Source organism: Eleutherodactylus coqui, chromosome 9 (genome assembly GCF_035609145.1).
Source record: "Eleutherodactylus coqui strain aEleCoq1 chromosome 9, aEleCoq1.hap1, whole genome shotgun sequence".
In the NCBI taxonomy this organism is placed as follows: Eukaryota; Metazoa; Chordata; class Amphibia; order Anura; family Eleutherodactylidae; genus Eleutherodactylus; species Eleutherodactylus coqui.
The window spans coordinates 89,281,976-89,295,968 of record NC_089845.1 but is presented as its reverse complement, the minus strand read 5'-3'; the positions used below and the strand labels follow the sequence as shown (position 1 = coordinate 89,295,968).

The following is a 13,993-nucleotide window of genomic DNA, read 5'->3' as shown; positions in this document are numbered from 1 at the left end:
AAATGTATAACAAGTTGCATGCTTAAAAGGAAAAAAAGGGTTAAAATGTAATTCCATCTATCTTGATTTTATAAGACACAGCAAGTGAAGAAAAGAAGAGGGTAGAAGAAAAGCAAAGGGCTGCTCGGAAGAATCGTTCTAAGTCAGATGAAGACTGGAAAACGAGGTTAGTGGGAACATTCTTACAGTTTGTATCCTCTTAAAAGTGTAATCCAGATGTGCCTGCAGAGATTGACCTCTCCAGTGCGGATCTCCTCTGCGCCGGCCGGATCTTCTTTCTTCAACATGGCGGATGTGTCCGGATGTACTGGATGCATGCGCATTGCATTTTTTTTTACTGTCCAGCTTTCTTCTGAATCCGCGACACAGACACAATAGAAGCCGTCTCGCAGGATCCGCAGACCAAATAAAGCATGCTGCGACTTCTTCCCACACGTGCAATTCGCACGCTGGGGGGGGGGGGGGGGAATCACATCTGCATGCTTTAAATTGCCCTGCGGATGCTAATGCATCTCTATGGGCTTCTAGAGCTGCAGATTTCATAATTAAAATCCGCATGTGGACATTGGGCCTAAAAGTGCCAGGTATTTTATATTTTGGAGAAGTTCCATCTTTAAGCTTTTAAATTAACAAAATTGAGGAAAATGCAGAGAGATTTCCACTTTATAAAGTAGTGACATATCTCTAGAGTGTGCCATCGCTTTATTCCCACTTGGATCTGACCTCTCGGACCCCTCACTGCACTGATCCTGAGAATGAAGGGGCTGCAGCACTAATTCAGTATTGCAGCCCCAAGGCATCCCAGTCACTCGCTGTGCAGTATAGCTGCAGCACAGCTCCATTCAAGTAAATGGGCTGCAGTGCTGTAGCACTGTGATCTCTGTTCTGATCAGTGACTGTTCCAGAGGTTGGACTCCATCTACCGTAAAGTGATGGTGTATCCCTTCTGTTTATGAGATTGTGCAATGCGTGATTGGTATTTCTATGTAGCACATTCCAAGAGCTGCAGCACCATAACACCAGCTGATTGGCAGGGGGTTCTGGGTGTTGGACCTCCACTGATTTTATTGATGACCTATCCTGAGGGTAGGTCAGCAAATTAAAAAAAAAAAAAGATTGGAAAAGCCCTTATGTATTGATTGGGCAAAAAGATACACAGAGCAATCAAAGATGCTTGTGGTGTGCTGTGAAGAGTGTACTGGCCATCTTGGAGTCCGTCCCTTTAATGTCACTGAATGCGTTTTTAAGATTACTTATGGAGAAAAGGGAAATCCACCCAACCAGTAAGACTTGACTTTGAAATCTACAGGTATATTCCCAGTGTTTCTTATTAACCCCTCCAAATAGGGTAAGTGGTCTTCTAAGGAACTTTTCACGCTGCGGAATACGAGTCGCCTAAAGACACAACTTAATCTGCTGCTGTGGATTTCTGCTCCATAACATATGTACATACAGATTTTTGTGCAGGATTTTCTGCGTCTTTAGGTGCTTCTTGCATAAATATTCTGCGCGTGTGAAAGGTCCCTAAGAGTCGCATCTAGATCCATATTCTTAGTTACTGCCTATTGATGAAACAATGAATCTCGTTGTTCAAACCTGCCATTACCTGTAGTGTGACGGTCACAACGGACAATCGCTTATTATTTTTGCAGGTGGTTTTCTCAAGGCCCTAATCCACACAACCATGCACAGGACTGGCTATACTGTGGGAAGTACTGGGACAGGAACTACACAAGTCTACCAGATATCTATTGATCGTGGTGCTGCCGCCATGAGAAGAGTCTCTTCATCTGTATGAAATGTAGATTTGTGTGTTCTGACTTTTCATGCGACTTGCACCTTTACATCCCTGTAGCAGTTAATTTAAGCGATCCTACTAGTTGCCTTTTTGTAAAGAAAACCAAGCAATATATAGGAGGCGACCTTCTGCGTTACCAGTAGGATGTTTAGTGTCGAACTGGTGCTGGCAGATCTATATTCATGTCTAGGCTTTGAAATTTTATGTGAAACAAAAATATATATATATCGACAAATAAACATTATTTTGATAAGCTTGAAAAATGTTCACTTGCATCAAAAATGTCGAAATATTCTCCGCACAGTTCTGGCAAGTGCAGATACTGCTGGCGTGCGGGAGGGATAAGCACAATAACCTAATAGGAAATGGATAACCTTTTAACTTCAGATATAGCTTTATGGATCTCCTTACATAAAGTAGGGATGTGAGCCAAGTATTTAGGATTTTGCATTGATTGATATAGGACTTTTCACTACTGCATATTAAGAGGGTATTCCAGAATTGACATTTAGCGCCTGTCCATAGGATGGACGATTTTTAGATGTCTGATATTTGGGCTTCACATCACCTCTTCTCTTCACTGCACCTCTGCAGTCAAAAGGAGCTTGATTTGGAGTGATAGCAGAACATGCACGCTGCTACACAGTTCATCTCTATGGGACTGTCATAGACCAAGTACAGCACTCGCTACCTCTGGCATTCCTATACTGTTGAATGGTGTGGTATTCCATCCAATCGTCTCGCTCAGTGAGGAACAAAAAGGAACGTGTGACTTTTCCCCAAGGACCAGAAATCTATAACCTGTCCTGTAGATAAATGGTAAGTGTCAATTCTGGGGACCCCTCCTTTAAGGAAAGCATTCCAGTTTCATTGTGTATAGTGTATACATGTATTTTTAAAGATGACTTGTTATTGTCTATAGAGAGAAATAAAATAAAACTATTTCAGGGATGCGGTCATTCACTTCATCTTTGTTCTAGATACTGCACCGATGCCATCAAGACGTACTAGGCCATGCATGCCAGAGTAAGGAAGGGTGCTTGAAAATATGACTTCTTTTCATGCCACGAACGTTGGTTAGTAAAGTACAAATTGGCTTAGAATCTCCAATAATTTCTGAAGTAATACATTTTTATACTACAAAGCAAAGACTAATACCAGGTCCACTTGTGTTACGTGGTTGGGTTACAGCAACCGCTTTAGTTAAAGGGTCTCATCACTCATTTGGCATCCATAGAATCTAGTTAAGACCACGATGTGGCTGTGCGTCCCGATCAGAATCACTAGTTTATTGAGAACCAATCTTCTTGGTGACCAGACCAGAGAACTTCTCAGGCTTACTAACTCTGTTACTAAATGTCAGTACTGTCAACCTATACCTACAGAAGGCCTCCCCTTGGTAATCGGAAACCTTGTTATTCTGTTTATGGTCTTCACTTATATTAATATAATGTGGTCTCAGTACACAACGTATTATCTCTTCCTTGACGCACCCTTACCCAATCATCTGCAAGAATGCAACTGTATAACGGACTACTTTTTCCTGACTTCCTATATTGGAATTGGCCAACCCAGTAACACCCCGGACTACATGTACGCATCATCCTTATGGCATGTACATTTGTATACATACTATAAAAGAGACATGCATATATATTTACGGTAAAGGGAATCTGTCACTAGGTTTATGCTATTCTATCTAATGTGACACAGATCCGGTTTACAATTCTCGGTCACTTTTTTATTTTTGCACTTGTCATAAAATCACTGCTTGCTTGTTGCAGCTCCACAGAGCAAGATAGTCCTCTTGCTGTATATAGTCTATTCTGTGACATTCATGAGCCCCCCATGTGCTACTGATTGGCAGGTCGCAGTTTTTCCCCTATGCACAGTATAAGATGAAAGTTGTCAATCACCGATGGCGGGTGGGGTTAGACCACCGCTCAGCCTTGCAGTATAGAAGCAGTGGTTTTATGAAAAGTACAACAAGAATAAAGTAAGTGACCCGGCGTTACTATCAGGATCTCTCTGCCACCCTCAGATAGGACACCATAAACCTACTGCCAGATTCTCCTTACATGAGGTGCCTGTGCAATAAGGATTTGTATTGTGACTTGGCTAAACAAAAATCACTGGTCCGGCTAGAAATTGTAGAGATCAGTATGCAACCACTGTATAAAGAGAAATAAATACCTGCTGCTAATAAAAGGTTTCTATAGAGTTTGGAATGGTGTGTTTTTGTGTCTTATTTTACTTTGTAGATTTTGCCTTTTTAGATGAGAAGTGCTAAATGACCGGATCTTATGATACATGACCAGAACGTTTCCTTTCCTCCATATGCCCTATACCAATAGACTGGACATTTCTTACCTTACAACTTTCATTTTAAAGGGCTTATCCAGGACGTAACTGTTAATGACTAGAGATGAGCGAGTACACTCGCTAAGGCACTGCTCGCTCGAGTAATGTGCCTTAGCAGAGTATCTCCCTGCTCGTCCCTAAAGATTCGGGGGCCGGCGAGCTGCGGGGGAGAGCCGGGAGGAACAGAGGGGAGATCTCTCTCCCCCCCCCCCCCCCCCCCGCTCTCCCCTGCTCCCTGCCGCAACTCACCTGTCAGCACTTACTGCAGGAAGAAGACTGCCGCAGTTCAGGACGGACGATTTACCGCAGCGCCGCAGAAAGAACACATGACCGGCAATGAAGCCGGACACATGTTCGTTCTTCCGGCGCTGCAGAGACATCCGTCCTGAAGTGCAGCCGTCTTCTTCCTGTAGTAATGCGCTTGTGTGACTAAGCCCTAAATGAGCGATCATCTTTGCATCATTCACTTTTCGGCTGAACGATTATTTTAAGGTGAGCTAACTGGGACCACACGCTGTATTCTCCATAGGAGCCGGAAATGACATTTATATTCTGCTGACAGCCCCTGTGTGAACAATGTAGCTGTGTGCAGAGCTCAGATCACCTGCTTTGTTCTGCAAACAGTATCTAGAGCCTCATTTACATGCAAATGAAGATGATAAAGTGTTAATGGACATTGATGTCCATTACCACTTTATGCAAAATGATCGCTAAAACTGTCAATCTTTCAATAGTTTGAAAGATTGTCTTGGCTGAAGGCCCATTTACACGCAAACAAGTGAGATTTATGTGTGTGTGTTCAAGATACAAATGTAACCTGATTACGCAAACCTCTTGTATCGTAATGAGTTGGTGATTATGTCTTTTGATTATGAGAAAATTGTAATAGGATTTTTTTTTCTAACTCTAAGAGCAATTCATAAAAGGATCTTCATTTAGAACTCCAGCCATACACAATAGCAGGCAACATTTCAGGCAATAGCCCTTAATCAAGCAGATGTTCTTGTCAGGAGGCTTGTATTCATGTGATGGAGATAATCAGAAGTGAGAAAATCCCATTTGGGACAAGTGAAGGGGGACCAGGGGTCCACAGCTTGCGGCAACCTCTGGTCCTCCTTCACTTGTCCCAAATGGGATTTTTTTCACTCCTGATTTATCATGTTCTTGTCAGAAAGCTTGTATTCATGTGATGAGAACAGCTGCTTGATAAAGGACTATTGCCTGAAATGTTGCCTACTATTGTGTGTTTTTGGAGTTATAAACAAAATCGGAAGAGCAACTTTATAGAAGCAGGTGCCGTCTGTTTCTGCTGCTTTGGTCATTATAGAATCCTGCACCGTTGAAGCCTGGGATATTGCACCATACCCCTGAATGGAGGAAGGGGTGCTACTAGCGCCCTGCTGTTTCCTTTTAGGATAGGTCAATATTAGATCATGAGTGTTGGACACTCTGCACACCCCCTCCCCCCCTCCCCCCTTCCCCCCTTCCCCCACTGATCATCTCTTTGAAGTGGTGGTGGCTCTTGGATAAACGCTGTTGATTCTTAAGCCAGTGCTGTCGCCTTTCGTCGGTCACATGGCCTTACAGCAGCTCTGTCCCAGTGTAGGGAACAGGTCAGCATTAGTTAAGTCCTGGTAACCCTTTTTAGACAGACTAAGATTTTTTTTATATATTGCTTCTAGCGCACCGGTGTTCGAACTATAATCCTGTATTCTTGTGTAAGTATATGTGGCCAGAAGCGACACAGGCCACCACTGGGCAGGTATAGAGCGTCCTGGGCAGTATGTTAATACCAGAGACTACACCATTTAGATCAGTAACCAATGCAATGAAAACCTCTTCCTTCCTATTCTAATTTAACAAAGTGGAAACCACAAAGTATCGGTTATATTGTGACAAGTTTATTTAAGATGATCTGGAAGACGCTGCACCCTGTAAGAAAGCAGAGCAAGTGCTGTGAATGTTGTAATACAATTGGTACAAAAAAAAGTGGCTTCTAAATTCAATTGGTGTTAATACTGAATTCTGGGACAAGTCTTTTAAGTGAATAAAGCTGTTGGATCAGACACACCATACCAATTCTAGAAATTTAGAATCATTAAAGAGAAAAGTCATGTTTAGATATTACTGGCGCCCCCGTGGTTCTGATTTCCGCCGTAGAATGTCCACCTGTGTCCAGTGCTAGTGGTCGCACATGCTCAGTAGCCCAGGCCCACTGTCTTAGACCAGTGTTTTGCAATCTGATTTTCAGTCCTCACAACTCCACGACAGGTCAGGATTTCCTCGGTGTTGCACAGGAGCTGTAATTCTCATCAGTGCCTCAGACATTGTCACAGGTGTTCTCTCTATAGCAGATCCTCAAATTATGACGTGGGGGGGGGGGTGCGAGAGCTACAGCGTGGGAAAGACTGGCCTAGCTCCTCCTGTATTTGGCATAGAAGGAGCTTCTCACCAGCTCTGGACATATGAGATGGATCAAAAGAACAGAGCTCTATAATAATGCAACAGAAATATCTACATATGGGGTATTTATTTTTTTAAATGATTCCAATTTTATTTTGTGTGATCTAACAGAGAAAGGCCCACTTATCTCTACTCATAGGACAACTCCTTTAGACCTTTCTTCTAATAACGACTAACATTAAAAGAGGTTGCCCAAGATAAAGGGGCTATCCAGTATGTAAACATAATAAAGAGCTCGTAGAGCCAATACTTAGCCCTTTCCTCTCACCCTTCATTGGTGACTGCGTCTTCCTGCTGACAACATCTTTGCAGGTTGCAGTCAGCCTGACTCGTCTACAAATAAACTGCTGCAGCCTATGACAGCGCTCAGCAATTGTCACTGAGGGTGTTATTGGCTGCAACAGCAGGTTTGCGGGATGCTGCAGCCTGTAAGCAAACAATATAGCGGAAACTGAAGCCGCTGGCAGGCAAAGAGCAGGGACAGGAGGATACCTGCTCCATTAACTCTCGATATCTTTACACATTGGGGGGGGGGGCCTTTCTAAGAACCTTTTATCTCTGACAACGAGTATAATCCTTAAAGGGGTTGTCCCGCGCCGAAACGGGTTTTTTTCTTTTTTCAACCCCCCCCCCCCCCCCCCCGGTCGGCGCGAGACAACCCCGATGCAGGGTGGTAAAGGAAGCTTACCGGAGCGCTTACCTTAATCCCCGCGCTCCGGTGACTTCAATACTTACCGCTGAAGATGGCCGCCGGGATCCTCTGTCTTCGTGGACCGCAGCTCTTCTGTGCGGTCCACTGCCGATTCCAGCCTCCTGATTGGCTGGAATCGGCACGTGACGGGGCGGAGCTACACGGAGCCGCTCTCTGGCACGAGCGGCTCCATAGAAGACTGCTGAAGACCCGGACTGCGCAAGCGTGGCTAATTTGGCCATCGGAGGCCAAAAATTAGTCGGCTCCATGGAGACGAGGACGCCAGCAACGGAGCAGGTAAGTAAAAAACTTTTTATAACTTCTGTATGGCTCATAATTAATGCACAATGTACATTACAAAGTGCATTAATATGGCCATACAGAAGTGTATAGACCCACTTGCTGCCTCGGGACAACCCCTTTAAGATCTAGTAGACCTTGGCTGAGGATGCATCTGTTCTTATGCCGTTCTTAAGATGAGCTGCAACTTTTTCCCTCCAGAGTTCGTGATCATCCAAAAAGGCACAAAACCAGACATCATTTCTTCTTTAGGAACTTGTGAAAAAGTCTTAATAGGTGAAACCTAAGATGTTTTGTGCCTGCCGTAAGGGGACTTTAAAGTGACCCTCTGGTTTTAGGTTCACTTTTTTGGGGTCACATTTACAAAGGGGCATGGCTACATGGAAATGGAGTGATCCTATGTGCACAAAATTGTCCCACAATTTTGGAGCAAATTTTGGCATAAAATACACCAATTAATGGGTGGCATAAAGTTAAATGAGACCATTTTAAAATTTGACAGATTTATCATTCAGCAGAGCCAATGCTATAAATGGGACAGCATGGTGGTGCAGTGGTTACTGCTGCCTTGCAACGCTGTGGTTCTAGGTTCAAATCTGACTAAAGATAAGATCTGCATGGAGGGAGCTTGTATGTCCTCACCTTGTTTGCATGAATATACGGGGACAGAACCCAATATAAAGTGCTGGGTTACATGCATGCGCTGCATAAATAAAGGCAATTATCATCTGGCATAGTTCAAGACTGTCTAGTCTAAGCAAATTCATATACCAGTATACACGGAGTATGCAATAAAACATGATGGTATTTCTAAAGTAAACTTTAAGGTATCCCTAAGTTACATATCTCACAAAAGATGAGTCTAAAGGGCCTGTTACAGGGAGGCAATTACCAATCAAACAATTGCTCATATCTGATAACTGTCTAATGTAAACGTGCCCAACAATCAAAAACTGGTTGGTTTGTCATTGATGGCATCTTTCCAGTAGACATAAAATGTATCATTTGTCAGCAGCACATTCCCTCGTGTAAGCAGGATGTGCTGCCACCAGTACTGGAAATGAGCAGCTGCACTAATCGTAAGTTGTGAACGATTGTTTCAAGCAATTGCCCGGTATTATTAAACAAAAGCTGGCAAGTTGATCAGCACTCCTTACAGGCAATTTACCTGCTTGTGTAAAAGGACCCTGGCTATACACAGGCAAGGTAAATCTAGAACTAATTATATCAGTACTTTGGACACAAATACTCTTTATATTTCTAATCTGTTTCTATAAATATTCCAAGTTTCCCTTTTCACATTCTATACTGTTCCTATAATTATTCTAAATTTCCTTTTTCACATTGACTTAGGCTGCATTCACACGAATGTATATTGGCTCGGTTTTCACACCAAGCCGATATATGTCATCCTCATCTGCAGGGGGGGTAGGATGGAAGCGCCAGGAGCAGGAACTGAGCTCCTGCCCCTCTGCACCCCTCTGCACTATTTGCAATGAAAGGAGGCGGGATGGGGGGCGGGGCAAAGTTCCGAGAAAATAGTCCCGTCCCGCCTCCCCCCATTGCAACTAGTGCAGAGGGGTCGGGAGCTCAGTTCCTGCTCCTGGCTCTTCCATCCTCCCCCCCCCCTGCAGATGAGGACGACGTATATCGGCTCGGCGTGAAAACCGAGCCGATATACGTTCGTGTGAATGCAGCCTTACAGTGTAACCATGCTTTCTAAAACCTTTTAACATGGCGTAGGGACATGTCAAACGGTTTGATTGCTGGGGATTGGCTGCTGAGACCCCTGCCCCTCCAACCGCTAGAAGGAGCCAGCTGAAGCGCCTGTTCGAGTGCTGTCACTGCCTGCTACATGAAGACAGGCTCAATAGAAAGTCTATGTATGTTCCTGTAAATCAAACATACAAATCCAGTGATAAAAGAGGACACTAAGCAATGTACAGCTGGTGTAAGACTTCATTCTGCAACACTTTTCCAGAGTTCTTTTCTTACCTACTACGGCCTTTTATCTTTAGCCTTGGGTGGTATGATGTAACCTGCACCATCCTGCGAAGCCTTGGCCCTTGCGGACGGATAAAACCCATTCATGCCAGCTGGACTTCCATTGACAGCCACCCCTAACGCTGCGTCATTTCTCTTTGCATCAAAGCAAGCTATAGATTTAACCTCAGCAAGATGAGTAATAGATGGCGCAGTATTGAGTCTTTCTATATTGTCAGCTGGTACTGAGGCAAACATGGGATCGTGTTGGAAGCCCGAGTCCTGCATATGACTTCTAGTATTTGGTTCGGTGCTAGCAAAGCTTTGGTAATCTTGCCCATTCCTTGAATGAATAGCCTTTACAGTTTTCTGTCCACTGGAGTCAACCGACTTTTGAACTTGTTTGACAATAGCAGGCACACCATATGCTGGAGATTTGCTCACATTGGATGATGGAAGATCGCTCATACATGGACAAGCTAGGATTTCCTTGTTGTTTGGTCTTTGGCTTGGTAGTTGTCCTATTCTACACAGTAGATCCGCTGGTTGATGTATTTGCTTGGAATCGCTGTGTTTATAAGATATCTGTGGATTTGCTTCCTCATTCTGATCTACGATAAATATCAAATAATTTAATTGGTCACTGCCTATGAAGTTGCCCTACAGACATTATGACGTATACGGCAAAAATACTGCTAAGGCTGGATTCAGATGAACATATATCGGCTGGGTTTTCACGCCCAGCCAATATACGTCGTCTCTCTCTGCAGGGGGGAGGCTGGAAGAGCCAGGAGCAGTGCTCTGAACTTCCGCCCCTTCTCTGCCTCCTCTCCGCCCCTCTGCACTATTTGCAATGAGGAGAGTAGGGACGGGGGCAGGGCTAATTTGTGGAATTTAGCCCCACCCCTGTCACACCTCCTTTCATTGCAAGTAGTGCAGAGAGGCAGAGAGGGGGTGGGTGCTCATATCCTGCTCCTGGCTCTTCCATCCTCCCCCCCTGCAGATGAGGACACCGTATATCGGCTTGGCGTGAAAGCCGAGCCGATATACGGTCGTCTGAATCCACCCTAACATTCCCCAATATTTTTATATAGCGCCAAACTACTCTGCAGCGCTGTACAGAATATCTAGACTATGGCCGCCTACATGCGGCAGAGCCGGATTGTGCATACGGAAGCTTGGAGCAAAATCCGGCACTGACAGCAGTGGCGTCCGCACGTACCTGTCATTTCTGTTCTTCATCTGTCCTGCGGATGGCCCCGGCGACTCGCCGTCGGACATGCGCAGTACAGATTTTGTTTTTACAATTTCCTTTTCCCGCGCTAGACGATGACGCGGAATGCGGGACCTGCCTGCAATGTTTATTGCGGATGGGCCGCGGGTCAGACTGCTTCTATTGACTTCAATGGAAGCTGTCCGTGCAGAATCTACGCAAAAATGGAGCATGCTGTGATTTTTCCTCCATTCGCAGAAACTGCAATTGGTTTACGTAAGTGTGCAGGAAAAAGCATTTTTCCACAGCATGCTATTCAATGGTATTTGCTGCAGATCTGCGATGTGGATTCTGCAGCAAAAATCCGTTTGTGTGCAGGCGGCCTAACACACACTGAAGGCATGATTTCCTACCAGAAGCTGCCTCTTAAAGAAGAGTTTTAGGGAAATCATTTCTAGATGCATTCATGTAACATAAACCAGACATATAGGTCAGTGTCTCTCAAACTCCAGTCCTCACTACCCCCTGACAGGTCGTGTTTTCAGGATTTCCTCTGTATTGCACAGGTGATGTCATTATTGTCAGTGCCTCAGACATTGCCTCAAACCATGACCTGTTGGGGGGTTTGTGAGGACTGAAGTTTGGGAAACACTAAATGGGATGCACAGTGAATGTGAATGTGACATAAATGAAAACTAGACCTGTCGCCTAATTACAATAGGTATCGGTGCCAAGATAGCCCGGATGCAGCGACCGACTAGTGGCTTCTACTTAGCCATGTGGATATTTTTACTCACTGTGACGGTTCCAGTGAATGACCAGTTTATTAGGTATAATAAGCCATTCTTGGCAGGCCAATGGAGATACTGATACTATCAGATGTAGGACACCCACCTAGTATGAAGTCCGGTGATTGCTTGGTTTTGTCACATGACAACAGAAGAAAAAATGGCGACCCCAACAAGCACGCATATGTCTATATTCCAAAACACTTGTGCTTGATTCACAACCTGATTGGTTGTTTGGACCAACAGCACATGCTGCAACAGACTTCTCTCCAGAGGAACATAAGGTGAGTGTTTGTACCTCTGTCATCATTTTAAACAATCTCCATTAGTATTGCATCTCTGGGGCTGATAAGACTAACCTGCAAATTGGCAAATATTTGTGATGGTCATTCACTGGTGTTGTGGAACCTTTAATTTTTATGCGTTTCTTTGTTTTGTGTACATGATATTTTACGGCAAGAACTCAGAACTTCTTTTTTTGTGACTATTCCTATTGTGGCTCTTCATTTGCTTTTGTAGCAAAAGCAAACAGAACAATTACAAACGGAACTCAGCAAATGTCTTAAAGGTCATTCGCTGGTGACTTCACCACTCGCCCCTCAGATTTGGGGTTTCAGCTCCTGGATTCCCACCTAAGTCATTTTCTCAACTATAGCAGTTTAGGTCAGGTTCATATCGCTGATTCTGTAACCCAAAAGGTGCACAGAACATACGACGATACATGTGATCAGGACTCTTTAGAATCTGTTCACATGCTGCAAAAAGTCAGTGTGGCCCTTTGGGCATGCAGTCGATTTTTAATATACATTTGGCACTGATGAGGCAACCATATGTACTTGCAAATGGGTAGTGGTCTCACCATTCTGCCCTCTCTTACCTGGACTGCCCATCAAGTTCTGCTGTAGTGAATCAGCTGATGATTGATTTGAAGCATCTGAAGATCCTTGCTTGTTGACTGCCTCTGAACCATTGAACTTCTCTGGATCAGAAGGAACAGAGGGGTTACTGCTTTTGGTGGTCCTGTATGTTGGTGGCTGCAGTTGGAGAAATGAAGACATTCGGCATGCACAATGCAGGGGGCTCCCGGCTTGTGATAGACCACGGACTGATTTATACTGCACAGGGTCTTCAGGAGGACGTCTAGAGATTACTGTTGGACTTTGGATATTCTCACATGGATTGCCTGCTCCTTTTCTGCTACCTATGTAAATCAAAGATGCGTCTTTACCTGGTATGTACGCTGGCAAATAGCAAACCTTACTATCTGACTTATCCACAGGGATGGGGATTTGGGGACGGTTGGATGATGGAATTTCTGTTTCCTGTTGGCTTTCTATGGGTTCAGACGTTCTTTCCAGTTGTGCTACTCCCTTGGTTGGCAGCTGCCATTCTACAGTCTGCTGAGCTATATAAATGGCTGATCCTGGAATAGGGGAATGTTCTGGTGAATGGTGGAATATGTTGGAAACAATTCTTTCTACATCCTGTCCTCTGGTGGCTAGATAAACAGTTTGGTCATTTGACATTTTGGGGACAGTTTCATCCACGGATCCTTGCTTCTCCAAGGTTTCTGTTGGCTGGGACTGTTCTTGGGATGACATGGTATCTGATCTCTCTGGTTCTTCAGCACTTTGTTCTATAGAAACGTCCACCCCTGAACTAGTTTGTTCCTGCAGCTGGCATTTCACACTGTCGTTACCCCCGGCTTTTGGTAAAGGAGGCATGGCTTCTGCTGTCGATGCATTGCCAGCATGTGGATCTTCTTTAGCAGGACATTGCTCGCTCTCTGTTTCTGCCGTTTCAGATTCTATGCTAACTTTTGGAACTGGTTTTGTGTTCTCAGGATGGCCACTTTGTGTCTGTGTATTCTCTGGCAAGGAAAAGAAGTGTTAGGGTTCGCTAGATTATAAATTTAGCCTATGAAATGTACATTGTAACACACAGAGGAAAACAATGGTGGAGGATAACGCTAGGACATACCTACAAAGACTTACTTATGTTCTTTTTTTGCTCCACTTAAGAATACAGTATGTTCCATTTGGATACAGTCACTGTTTCCAACACTTGGGACCTGGGAGGATCAGCTGATAGGGCGCCCCCTGTCAGCACCACATGGGGGTATGGAGCAGAAGTAGTTAGCTCTGAACCCTGTGTAGTGGCTGGCGCTGGTATTTGCAGGCACAGCTGTCATTAATTTTAATGAAACCGCCTTCAATTGCCAACGCCGGCCACCACACAGGGGGTTGGAGATAAAAGATTCCTCTCTGCACCCCTGTGTGTTGTGATGCTGACAGCGGGTGTCCTACCAGCTGATCATCCAGGGTCCTAAGCAATGGACCCCAGCCGATCGCCTATTGATGACCTTTACTGGGGGGGTAGATCATCAATAGTATTTC

The 13,993-nt window shown here is 44.5% G+C and overlaps 1 protein-coding gene across 2 annotated transcripts in view; it reads left to right on the top strand.

The window, feature by feature from the left end:
* OSBPL1A (oxysterol binding protein like 1A) overlaps window positions 1–4,026 on the top strand; it is a 111,133-nt gene extending 107,107 nt beyond the window's left edge. For both annotated transcript variants that reach the window (XM_066578037.1, XM_066578038.1), the window contains 2 exons: window positions 76–166; window positions 1,653–4,026. In XM_066578037.1, the coding sequence (XP_066434134.1) occupies window positions 76–166; window positions 1,653–1,755 (194 nt within the window). In that variant the 3' untranslated portion in view covers window positions 1,756–4,026. The remainder of the gene's footprint in view (window positions 1–75; window positions 167–1,652) is intronic.
* The last annotated feature ends 9,967 nt before the right edge of the window (window positions 4,027–13,993 follow it).